The sequence below is a fragment of the Elgaria multicarinata genome, chromosome 8 (genome assembly GCF_023053635.1).
Source record: "Elgaria multicarinata webbii isolate HBS135686 ecotype San Diego chromosome 8, rElgMul1.1.pri, whole genome shotgun sequence".
Taxonomy (NCBI): domain Eukaryota; kingdom Metazoa; phylum Chordata; class Lepidosauria; order Squamata; family Anguidae; genus Elgaria; species Elgaria multicarinata.
Window position 1 is genome coordinate 44,827,428 of NC_086178.1, and position 13,299 is coordinate 44,840,726.

At 42.0% G+C, this 13,299-nt stretch overlaps 1 protein-coding gene across 5 annotated transcripts in view; it reads left to right on the forward strand.

Annotated features, from left to right (window-relative positions):
- LOC134402633 (retinol-binding protein 1) overlaps window positions 1-13,299 on the forward strand; it is a 97,323-nt gene that overhangs the window by 7,029 nt on the left and 76,995 nt on the right. For all 5 annotated transcript variants that reach the window (XM_063132236.1, XM_063132235.1, XM_063132238.1 and 2 more), the window contains exon 2: window positions 13,040-13,183. In XM_063132236.1, coding sequence (XP_062988306.1) covers window positions 13,075-13,183 — 109 coding nt within the window. In that variant the 5' untranslated portion in view covers window positions 13,040-13,074. The remainder of the gene's footprint in view (window positions 1-13,039; window positions 13,184-13,299) is intronic.

Consider the following 13,299-nt stretch of genomic DNA (forward strand, 5'->3'; position numbering starts at 1 on the left):
TCCACCATTCCATGCTTTACAAGTGCTCCTACGTTCTTTATCTTTTAGAATGTTTGCCTACCCTTGTGTCTTTTTAAAGAAGCACTATGAACATGTGTAGTTTTATATTTTAAACTCGTCTGAATCATAGCAATATGAATTCTAGGAGTGAAATGGAGTTTGTTCCTGCTGTCCTCATCACCTATTCCTCACTGGGTGGTCATTTGGGGTAGCCCTGGATGGTGGGACTTTGGTTCCATGGTCCAGCCCTAGCTGAAGTACTACTTCAAGAACTTGCTGCTTAGTTCTGCATGTTGAATTGGGCTGATTGTGTTGTATAAAGGTACAAGTGAATTTGTAGGGAGGGGAAATGGTTTTGGTGCTTCAGTGGATTATGCTTTCTCTCCAAAATATTGAAGCAACTGTTGGTGGTAAGAAAAATCTTGGTTCTAAATACCAACAACTTGAGTATTAATAGCCTTCTTAGCTAAAGTTACAGCTGGACTGATGATTCTTCTTCTTGCCCTACACAGTAATGTGGTGTATGGTAATAAATCACTATCATTTTTAACCCCAAAGGTAGTAAAGCAATTCCAGGATGCATCATTTGTATACTGTTTGAATCCTTTCAGCATGGCATTGGCTTTTATATGATTAATACTGTTACAGATGAAACTCTTGGCTGGTTCCCAGTTATAATTTTTCTGTACATCTTTAAAATATATCTTGCTTTCACAAGAAACATGAGAAATACCCCTTTGCCTATAACACTTTTTAGACAAGCTTGTGAATATGGTTAATGTAGCATGGGACAAATGTTTTAGGGGGAACAGGAATCTATAGAAATGGATTATAATTCCAATTAATTAAAATTATGTAAGGCAGTAAGTTTCTGTGAACATATGCACTGTACAGGACAGGCACTATCAGTTGCCAATCACCATTTGGAGGGCAGAGATGGGGGTCATTGAGAAGCACTTCAAATAGGAACTATTTGCAGCTCTTGGGCTAGAAAGGGGTGATACTGATCTCTGGATGATTTGCAGTAGATCTCAGAGACCAAATTCTTTAAAAACAGCAAGGACAGAATGATTTCCCCCACCTAAATTAGGCTGCTAAAATGAAGAAACAAGGGAGAGGGCCTTTTCAGTGGTGGCCCTCCAATTCTGGAATGATCTCCCTGACAAGGCTCACCTGGTGCCAACATTGTTATTTTTTCAATGCCAGGTTAAGACTTTTCTCTTCTCCCAGCACTCAACAGCATTTAACAACATAAGCTGAGTTTGTTTGTTTTTAACTGACCCAAGAATAGCTGTTTTTATAAGAATACTGTTGTTTTTATGCTTTCTATGTTTTCAAACTTTGTATATTTGTTTTGAATGTTTACTGTTTTTAACTTGTAAACTGCCCAGAGAACTTCGGTTATGGGGCAGTATATAAATGTAATAAGTAAATAAAGTTTGTGACAACCAGGAGTAGATTTTTGTATGAAAAGGCAGTGAGCTTGGTTAGTTCTGAAAATAAATTCCTAGGCTCGGACTATGTTCAGAAGTACTTTGTTCTTTCATTCTGTGTCTTTTGCACTAGGCTCAGGTTGTGGCTCACTGGTAGAGCACTTGCTTTGCATGCAGAAGGACCCAGGTTCAAACCCCGGCCTTTCAAGTAGGACTGGAAAAATCCCTTCCTGAAATCCTGGAGAGCCGCTGCCAGTCAGTATCAATGGTGCAGGGCTTGATGGACCAATGGTCTGACTTGGCATAAGGCAGCTTCCTCTTAGCGTTCTAGTAGAAAACAAAGAAAACCCTCTCATGCTTTTTGCTAACTTTAAATCCCCCAGCTCTCTCTCTCTTCCCCCCCCCCCCATTCCTGATGTGTGGAAAAGGCCTGGGGGAAGATTTAAAGAAGAAAAGTGGTGAACAGGGAAGGGATTAAGTACCTTCTAATTCCTGATTCCTTTTTATTTAAACACACACACACAGAACCACAACTGGGCTTCACTGTATGAATCTGTGATGTTTTCTTTGCTCCTGGATAGTATTATATTACCACAAAACGTAAAGCCGAAACTGAAATGTTGTCTTCCCTGTTGCTGTAGACTGTTAATGTTAATATTGTTTCACTCTTGCACCCCGCTTCTGAGAAGTGAGGATTTTCACGGGTTCTATCACTTACTCAGATGTCAGTTTCTTTCATAAAAGGTTTATTTACATTGAGCTTAAGATGAGGGTCCACAACATTACCAGTACAACAGATCTCTGCTCCTCCTCAACTGCCTTGGGGATTTACTGCAGAGAGCCAAAGTCAGCTCTCTCCTCCATCTTAGATCCACTGTTAGCCAGCCTCACTTTCGGCGACACCACCCCTTGGCAAGTAGAACAAAATGTTGAAACAGCTAAAGAGTTATAGAATTGGGGACGGGGGGAGGGGGGGAGGATCCTGAATCTCTGTAATCAGAGGAATTGAGTGGTAATTTGGAATGATCCCAAGAACAATCATGGGGTGATTAATAAGCCACTGTTAACCACCCATCACGTGCCGGGAGAAATAGCATAATTATCTTTGGTAGCATGGCTTGTTATGTCGTGCGAACCTGACAAGGGTATCTTGTTGCTGTGTGTAACAAGCCACCCAGAACCCACAAGCTATTGCAGTGCTGTCGGCGGGTTGCTACCTACAGCAACAGGCCACCTTGGGTGTGTTAATCCCCCTGGCATGTGACCAACACACGTGGCGATCATGCAGATCAGCCCAATATATAACATACAATTATTTCCTTTCTCTGCAAGGTGTTCAATGAGTACTGGCAGTTCACAGTTCATATCTAGCTAATTTATGCTGTTCATGAGGAACACTGTGCAAATAATTAGAATAGGCAATAAGCAATTTACAGTTGGTATAGAATGTTAATCAAAAAGTTGCTAATGTAAAATGTGTGCAAACACTTCTTTTAGAACTGGGACTTTGTTTTTTTCAGAAGTTTTGGAAGTCTCGGTGACCAGTTTAAAAACTGTTGAAAATGGGAGGTGGGGATGTTAGCATGATCACCTGCTTTTGATATTTTATTGACCGCATAATCCTATGCATATCTCTTTGAAATTAAGTTTCAGTGGGACTTGCTCACAGGTAAGTGTGTTTAGGATTGCAAGACTACCCAGACCTGTAGGCATTCCAAAGAGGCAGCATGAGGTCAGAGACAAGAACCCGCCCCTTCAGCCGGGTCCTGGCAATTCACATTTCAGCACCCCCTGCCCTGTAGTTCAGGTCTCAGCACTGATTCATCCACCCCTTTAGAGCCATTGGTCTCCCCCACTCCATCATTTCATCAGCCTAAGTTCCTCCACCTGTTGTGTGCAACATCTGGGGTCGTCATACTGGCTGCAGCAGGTGGAGAATGGGGGGAAACAAATGGACAGGGGAAGGTGCAATGTGGCTCCGTCATCTCCCTCACAGTAGAATCCACTAGAAGTCTCTTGTGTTGTGACTTGGCAATGCTATGATTGAACATTACCCATTTCTTCAACCTTACTTCCTCTGGTAACCTGGCCACAGTCCCTAGTGCCTTTCTTGCAATACGGTCATGAATTGTAGGGAATGTTAAAGGAACCCATTGCAGAGAACGAGACACATCCTGGGTAGCTATACCAGATAAGGCTGACTTCCTCAACCTGGTGCCCTCTAGATGATCTGGACTAGAACTCCCAGTGTTCCTAACCATTGACCATAGAATCATAGAATAGTAGAGGTGGAAGGCGCCTATAAGGTCATAAAGTCCAACCCCCTGCTCATTGCAGGAATCCACCTTAAAACATACCTGACAGATAGTTGTCCAGCTGCCTCTTTGAATGCCTCTAGTTTGGGAGAGCCCATGAACTCCCTAGAAAATTGGTTCCATGCTGACTTGGATGATGGAAGTTGAAGTCAAAAAAATCTAGAGGGTTGGGAAAGTATGAGATAATGGGACGTGCAATTTGGCTTTGTCCTAATGTAGCATTTAACATCATTGGTATTTTATTCCTGCTTTTTCAGACAATTTTTATTTGCTTGAATATTAGGTAAGCAAAGGCGCTGTAACTAGGTAATATATAATTAAATCACTCTTAGATATGGCATATTTTTAGAATTACAGGGAAGTGCATAATTAAATTCCAATTAGTGGTGTGTTGTGTTTTTTTTACATGAACATGAAAACATCGAATAGTCTGATAACATCTGGTTTTATTATCTGATATATTAAATTTGTCAATATAGAAAATGTTTCTGTTAACTGGGGCAGAATCCAGTGTTACAGGAGCAGATTTCCACTTCAGCATTGAGACTTTGTCCTCTCCTCCTCCGTGCAGCCCCCACACCCTCTCAGTATCTTTTCCAGATGGTCCCCTATCCTTATGGAGACGATTTTGAGGGTGCATGGGGGGGGGGGGTCTACAGAACAGCGGAAGCTGCCCCCTCCCCATTTCATTGTTGGAAGTGGTTCAGTCAGCAGAAGGTTGTGAAGTTGGTCCAGAGGCCTTACATACAGCAGAAATGACGTTCTTCTTGCATCAGCATGTGCTTTAGGGGCTCTTGGTGCAGGTGGAGATAGTGGTGGGGAAAATGAAGGACATCTTTTGAGTGTTTGATCAAACACTCATAAAGCCTCTCAAGGGTTTTTGATTGTTCGACTAAAAGCTCAAAAACCCTTAACTGCTTTCAGGGTGAAAAGGAGGGTGATGGTCCATCCTTACTGGAAATTAATGTCTATGCTGTATTTCTGCATTGGCTTAGAATTCAGTTATGTTTGAGGGTGTGTGTTTTTTAAAAGAAAAAATCTTTACAACTAGATCAAAATATGGAAAGTTGAATTTGGTGAGTTTGTGTTAGTAATTGTGTTTGGATTATTCAACTATGAACTCAGCCAAAGACGAAATACAGTCTTATAGTCAGAAGAGATGATAACTTGAAGAAAATTTTAACACATGTACATACAAAGTCAGGAGTTAGTTGGTCATCCCTTTTTGACTGAAGCACACTTCATTGGAAAGCTCTTGGCACTCAGTTTCTACAAATAATGGTTTTCAATATAATTCAAAGTTGGGAGTTTATTTATGTTCACAAAGCTGGGTTTTTTTCCTTTTAAGAATTAGGCTATCTTCTGTAACAACGTACTATAAAGTTTTGTTTTAAAAATAAAAAGGACAGGTATAATTAAATATACATAATTAATTGCAAATTGGAGCAAAATGAAATATGAACACAAAAATGTCTATGCACACGTTTATAAACAGTTGCAGGTGAAAGTACAATGATATGCCAGTAACATGTGCCTTGTAAACAAATGATGAAGGGATTATGAGACACCTACAATTAATAACCCAGTCGAAGTTTAGTTACATGTTTAGGTAGACTTGATTTTTTCTGTAAACTGTGTTTGTGGGTAACCAACTGGTTATAGACTTTTCCAAAGAGGATTACTTCCTCTGTTAGAATCCAAGCATTAGGAATTCATGACATGGAGACATAGTGTTTCTTGAGTGTTAGGAGTGGTCCCATGGATGAATATTCTCATTATGTGGCCAAAGTACTTCAGTTTTGCCTTTAACACCATTGCTTTAACTATGCGGACCTTTGTTGTCGGTGTGGTGTCTCTGCTCTTAACTATTTTATCAAGATTTGTCATTGCTCTCCTCCCAAGAAGTAAACGTCTTCTGATTTCCTGGCTGCAGTCAGCGTCTGCAGTAATCTTTGCGCCCAGAAATACAAAGTCTGTCACTGCCTCCACGTTTTCTCCCTCTATTTGCCAGTTATCAATCAAGCTGGTTGCCATAATCTTGGTTTTTTTGAGGTTTAACTGCAACCCGGCTTTTGCACTTTCTTCTTTCACCTTTGTCATAAGGCTCCTCAGCTCCTCCTCGCTTTCAGCCATCAAAGTGGTGTCATCTGCATATCTGAGATTGTTAATGTTTCTTCCTGCGATTTAACTCCAGCCTTGGATTCGTCAAGCCCAGCACGTTGCATGATGTGTTCTGCATACAAGTTGAATAGGTAAGGTGAGAGTATACAGCCCTGCCGAACTCCTTTCCCAATCTTAAACCAGTCCGTTGTTCCGTGGTCTGTTCTTACCGTTGCTACTTATTCATTAACAGTTCTCAGGTAATGATGATGGTGATGATTTTTTTACATTGGTGTATTCAAAGGTAGCTTGGAAAAGCTGTAAATAGGAAGGTTCAGCCAGCACTGAAAGTAAAATTCTGCAATTTCAAGGAAATTAGCACCCAAAGGTGGCCTACCCCTACAGTTCACCCGCTACAGCTCCAATGTCACCAGCTTGCCAGCTCTCTATTTCCCCAATATGGGTCAAGAAACTCTAATTACACTGAAAACCTGGATTCTGGAAAACATAAAAGAAGGCAACAGGATACCCCTGGCATGTGACCAACACACATGGCGATCATGCAGATCAGCCCAATATATAACATACAATTATTTCCTTTCTCTGCAAGGTGTTCAATGAGTACTGGCAGTTCACAGTTCATATCTAGCTAATTTATGCTGTTCATGACGCTGATGCTAGGGAAAGTGGAAGGCAAAAGGAAGAGGGGCCGACCAAGGGCAAGATGGATGGATGATATTCTGGAGGTGACAGACTTGACCTTGGGGGAGCTAGGAGTGGCAACGGCCGACAGAAAGCTCTGGCATGGGCTGGTCCATGAAGTCACGAAGAGTCGGAAATGACTGAACGAATAAACAACAAGAGCTTTAAACTAAATATGGTATATTTTGGGTAGTTTGACCACGCCCACAACTACAGTGCCCCCCCGAGAGGTTCTTGGAAATGGAATTTGGCCTTCTAGCTGAAAGAGGTTTGACACCCCAGCTTTAACACCTGAAAATCAGATGCAGCATGGTCCTGGGAAAGCTTCTAAGGACAGGAGGAGAATTCATCTAAGCTGAAAGTCTAGCTAAGCCTCAAGTGGAGCCTAACACTCCCAAAATCTGTCAATTGAAACTACCATTGTAGAAGATAGAACACTTGACATGATCAAATTGATTTATGCCAGCTTTAATGGGAACTCTCAGGAGGACCAACCTTGGAGATGATGGTCTGATTCAAATTCCTCTGCTGAAAGGCCTGGAACAGCCAACTGCAAGCTGGGTTTATAAGGACTATTTAAACTGGCACATTATATGGAATATTAAAATCAGAGGCAGATTATAGAGGAGGAGACATGTTAGTACGTAAATCTCTCTCCTATCTTTCTCTGGCTGCATTCGGACAACACAATAGTCAATGGTGAGTTAATAGTCAGCAGTATGTTTGATTGACACATTCCCCACCTTTGTTTATTTTGTCGGCTGAACCCAATCTCTGTGTGTGTGTGTGAAGCAATTTATCCCTATGGTATAAGAAACTGGAATTTGAATATTACCTGTTTTAATCTGTAGATGAACATTTTACAATCTTCAGTTTTAGCAATTCACTTTATTGACAATTAACATATTAAAGATACTTGAAAATACACATATGCTTAGGGCCCTTCATCTGTCCTGTTCACGTAATAAAGAAGACAGGAATCTACTCTTTTCATTAAAAGTGGTATATGTGTGGTGGGGGTGAAACAAATGCTGCTCCCTCCTCCACCTTAACCTCCCTCTTCCACCACTTTAAGCAGTTTTCTTCTAGTCTTTCTTTGGAAATTTGCTGTTCTGGGCGAAAACTGAGAGAATGGGTTTCGCTCCCTTCCCTCATGGCTAATCTAACAAACAGACCTATCCTTCCCAGCTTTATATTTGAACAAGGCAGACATATAGATACATGGCTGCCCTGTCATATTCAGTTTGACCCGCCAATTCAAGATGTAGTGAAGGCTTTGTTTGTGATGCAATAAAGTTAACATGCAAGAACATGCATTTGCAATAGAAGTTGTGTGGCTGGAAAATGTCCAGCTATGTTCTGGTTCATAGGATTTCTGGAGCCATGTGGGTTCTTAGGTTTATGTGCTTATTGAGCAGAGTTGGGTATTTTTAGCCACAGACCTTCCCTTTGTCTTTGTCATTATAGACACATTATAAATGCTCTACAGCTATCAAAGAGAAGGAAGTATTTCTAAAGCATTGCTTTGAAGCAGTGAACCTTACAGCTGTACATCCTCTTCTGATCTGATGCTGTACCAGCACAACTTTATTTAAAATACGATTGCCTTTTTTGGTGGGTTTCCTGAGGGCTGGTTCATGTCTGGAATTCTGAAGGCCCCAATCTTACTAGACGTCTTTGTAATGGAAATTCAAACCATAAGACAGGTGCTGATCTGCTTTGAATAAGATACTTGTATTGCAAATATGCTGAACTCAGGTTGTTGCCTCACACTCTCAGCAGCGTGGTAGTAAAATGATTTGTTTGCCATGTGAAGACAAATTAAAGGCACAACAGCTATTTGGGAAGTATAACCTTTGTCTGAAATGATTCCTCACATGGGTTTGACCTTCTTGCTTGCCCTTCTTGCTATGGTGAGTGCTCAGCCAGGCTCTAGTAAGTGATACAACAGGGGAAAGAGGGTCTCCACTCCCTTCCCAGCCCTACATGTGAGTGGATGTCTTTGTTTTAGCTCTGTGCTTGCCAGTGCATACAGGAAGCCAAAACAAACTTCTGCCTTTCCTCTTTTTCTACAAGCTGCAGTGGGACAGCGCAGGAAAGTTGACTTTTCTCTACATCTGCTGAGTGTTGCTGTTCCAACCATCTGATAGAAGCGGAGAAAACCCAGCTTTCTCTGCTGTCCCTCACTGATTCTAAGTAGCAGAGAGTCAGCAGAAACTTGTCTCTGTGCCTTCTGCAGAAGCAATGGAGTTCCAGCTGTCCAACAGGTGCAGAAGCAATGAAAGTCCAACCACCTTCACTGCCCCTCACCTGCTCGGAGCAGGAGAATAATAGTATAGACACAGGGGCTTGTCTCTGCTGGGTTGCTGCTTGTCTTCTAAAGTTCATCTTTAGAGCAATCTACTCTAGGGTGTGTATGTAACTCTATAAATGTAGAATGAGTTAAATGAGTGTATCTTCTGTTTGCTAGGAAACTAGGATTGTTGTGTGTGGTTTTGTTTGTTTTTTAAGATTCTTCATCTCATACGGCTTCAAAGAGTCATGAAAACTATGTGTGGACTTGCTTTCTGTTGTGTATGTTTTGTTTTACCTTTTAAACTCTGAATAGCTCACATTATATTCATTTGCTAGACCAAATGAGAAGGTCTTGCAAAATTTCTGCAAAATGCTGAAGCTGAAGACCACGGCTCATAATTGTATTTGGATGAGGATACACTTGTGATTTCAAATATGTGAGCTCCTATAAAATCACAGTTGCCACCCTGCAAGCCAGCCATGGCTGTTGGGATGCCACGGCTGCTTTGACTCCCACAGTTTCTCCCTCCGGTTCCCTTGCCAGGACTGCCATCTTTTCCCTCTTGCCCGCTAAATGGCACTCCTGGAACCCTGCTCACCATTGCCCCCTTTAGCCCTTGCGCAAGTGAAATTATCGCTTCTATTAAGAATTATATGTCAATCATTCAGTGCCAATCCCAAGTTGTGGGGATTGATTGGTCAAGATACCCAGTGCAACCTCCTGTTTAGCCCTATCTACTCATTCTCCCTCTAAATCGAGGGAGAAGGGCAGATGAATGAGAAGGTTATGGCCCAGAGGGATAAAGTAGTTGGCAATGGCAAGAGGACAGCAATAAATCAAGGGGAATCTGGTGTTTACCAATAGCCCCCCTTTTGAGCTGTGAGCCTGAGATGGGTCACAGCAAAGCTGTTGCTGCATATTGGGCATGGAGAAAATTGTGGAAGTGGGTCACATGTTTCAGGTTCAGCATCCCAGGTCTGGACCAGTTGAAGATCACAGGTCATGTGTTTGAAATTGAAAAAGTACTGAACTCATAAGCCCCCTTGACAGATTATCTGTGTGAAGGGGGCACCATGAATTAAAGGGGCAGTTTGACTGGCCCACCCCAATGTTATGTAGTTCCCTAGGCCCAATGACCAAGTGTTGAGCGTGGATGTATGCATCTGGGACAACCTACGCTCATAGCTTGCTGACGCTCATAGGCTTCCAATTGTGCAGGGTACCTGATCACATGGAAGCCTTCATGCAGGCTTACCTGATGCAGATGTCCATGCTCAACGTGGGGCATGGGAGGGGTGCTGCACAATGTTGGGGCAGGGCCAACAATATCACCCTTCAGTGCATGGAGACCCTGTCCTGTCCAACTTAGGTCAAGGCACCCAGAAGTGCTGAAATCAGCAAGGCAATTGCAAGAAAGGGTCAACACAAGCCTCCCATCAGGGCAAGTCTGGTCACATCCAATGTGGTCAGGTCTAGTGTGCGGAATAGCAAGACAAGGTTAGACCAGGCAAGGTCTTTCAGGACCTTGGCCAGCTCCAAGTTAGCTTAGATTCGGACAAGATGGGCTGTTGAAGTCAAAGGCATTTTGAAGCCTTATAAAGGCCAGCAACAATTACCTCCACCATTCAGAGAAGCAATTTGTTTATTAAAGGGCTACTGCCTGATTTAGCTGCTGGCTCCTACAGGGAGGTTGGTGGTGAAGGTTGTAATGGGGAAGTGTCCTCTGCATCTGAGGAGTCAGGTAGAGGCACAGCCTCTGGCCTGGAAGGCCGTGACATAGCAGGAGTTGGGTTAATGGAGGGAGTCTCCTCTGCCTTTGAGTCCTCTTTGGAGCCAGAAGGTCAAATCTGGGGAACAAGTCAGACCCCTTCATGTGGATGTGTGAAGGGTACTACACTCACCCTCCTTCTTTTCTGTCCATCTTCCTCATGTACAACTGCAGGGGAAATGTTTCCTTGACCTGTTTCTCCTTCCTTTGCATTTTTTTGCGATTATTGGCTTCCCTACTTAATATGGCCAATTCTTTGGAAACACATTCTTCCAGAGACTACACAATGTATGCAGATTTTATTCCACTGTGCTGTGAGCTTAATTGAAAGGGGGGGAAGGTGCAAATTGGCTCTTGACGTACATTTATATCTAAGTGGGTGTTAGTGCTTCTTTTATCTTTAAGCAAAGTGAAGTTGCTTTCAGGACCTTTGTTAATGGCCCTTTATGTACAGTGTTTGTTGTTACAGACACTGCAGTAAAAGCTGCAGCTTCACAGCAATCATGTATTCGTAATTAGGCTTTCATTAGTTTACAACTTTATACCAGAATTTTCTCAGCAAGAATAAAATGCGCACATTTACTTACTTATTGTGAGTTCGCAGCTATTAGCAAATCAGCTATATTGAAAGTAAGGGGGGGAAGCAAATGGATTCTTTGGGGTTGTTTTCTCCTGTACATTTGGGGCTGCTCACAGTTTGTTCTTGTTATGGGAAGGAAGATTTTGCCATTCATCCAAAGAGCCGACTATTAGGAGATATTACCTTTTCCTTTTTTACCCTTGAGAAGAACCAGGGCTCAATACCGGCAATTTGAGGAGCTTCTGCAGAATGCCGCACACCATTTCTTTTTTAGGCTGGAGCCAAGTGAAACTTATATTCTTTTCCTTTCAGGTTCTTCAGTGCAGCTAACAAAGCTTTCTCAGGGGGAAAATAAATTGGCCAGCCTGGTCCTTAAATACAGGAATCATATTTTACCTTGTGGAAATACCAGTTACAGTATAAGGTTTCCCTAGTGTTTCCCTAGATTTCCCTTGAGAGCTGTAAGGCTTTTTTTAAAAAAATAAATAAATAAATCTTTTTTTCTTTGTTACTATATGTTTCAAACTTATTGATAAATAGAATTTCATCTTTAAAAAAAAAAAGCCCTGTGGATATCTTGTTTGTATACAGCGTGACATAATTTGAATGTTTCAAATATATGCATTTCTTCCCAATTCAGTGTGGTGTGGTGGATAAGGTGTTGGACTGGGAGTCGGGAGATCCAGGTTCTAGTCCCCACTTGGCCATGGAAACCCACTGGGTGACTTTGGGCCAGTCACAGACTCTCAGCCCAACCTACCTCACAGGGTTGTTGTTGTGAGGATAACATGGAGATAAATGTGCTGGTTAGGGAAGTCTGCCCCAGTGGGTGAATACATTACTGCAGGCTTCAAGCACATGGAGACATTTAAAATAATGAAAACTAATCAATGTGGTTTAAATACAAAATAATCCAGAAGTGCACACCCCTGGCATCCTCTTAGTTTGCATGCCAAGTTTCAGGTGACTGTGCTTCATGGTCTTGGTGCAGACAGATAGACACACATCATTTTTTAATTATTATTATTATCATCATCAAGTATTGTTATTTATTAGGAATATTTCTATACCACTTCTCATTTGCACAAAACCTGAAGCAATTTGGGGGATGAATTGGCTGCATCTTAAATATGGCTGCCTACGTAGAAGCTTCTGGAAATGCCTTTGAAAGGTCACATTCTGGCTTGGTGATTTCCCGGATTTCGGAATCACACGGAAAGCCACCACAGATAAAAGAGATTCTCTTCAGAATTTGGGTAGAAGTTTGCAGAATCAGACCAGGTCACCAACTGAGATGGGAATGGAATCAAATTGAATTTAAAATTTTGTGCCTTCGCAGGTTTTAATGTCTTTGGAGGTTATACAGAAAAGTCACAGAATTAAGAATTCTATTTTAACACCTTAGGGCCAGCTGATGATTCATGAAATCTGTGATTGCATTTCTTGTGTTTTATCATTAAAACAGAAGTAAATGCAGGAGGAGCTATTGCACACATGAGAGGGGGGGAGGGTTCAACCTGTACCATGGTCCTGATGAAAGTCATCCCAGCCCCCAAAGTTGCTATTCTCTTGGGAAGGGAAGCTGCTGTCAGCAACAATAGCAGCTTCCTCCCTGGAATGATTAGCGGCCTCAGTGTCTAGGACTACAACTCCCATCATCCTTGAGCATTGGCCGTGCCTCCTGGGGCTCATCAGGGTTGTAGCCCACAATATCTGACTTATGACATGCCTTTTGTTGTGATAAATTCTTTTGAAAATGATGGTTCATTGTTTATTATTTTGAGAAACAACTTTTGAAAGCTCAGAGTTGGGTGAGTTATATTGATTGTTGTTTTTCTTCTTAAGGTGAGTGGTGTTGCTGCTGACTATTGCCTGCCTAGATGAAGCATTTGGCACCCCTCGTCCTTCTTGCCTGTGGCTCCTTTAACCCCATAACAAACATGCACATGCGTTTGTTTGAACTGGCAAGAGATCACTTTCATCAAACAGGTCAGTTTATGAATCTCTCCAGAAAATGGGTGTGCTGTCTTGGAATGAGGAAATGTCCAGATCTTTGAAATCTGGGAAACATTTCACATCATTTCAACACATTTTTAGTCACGTTA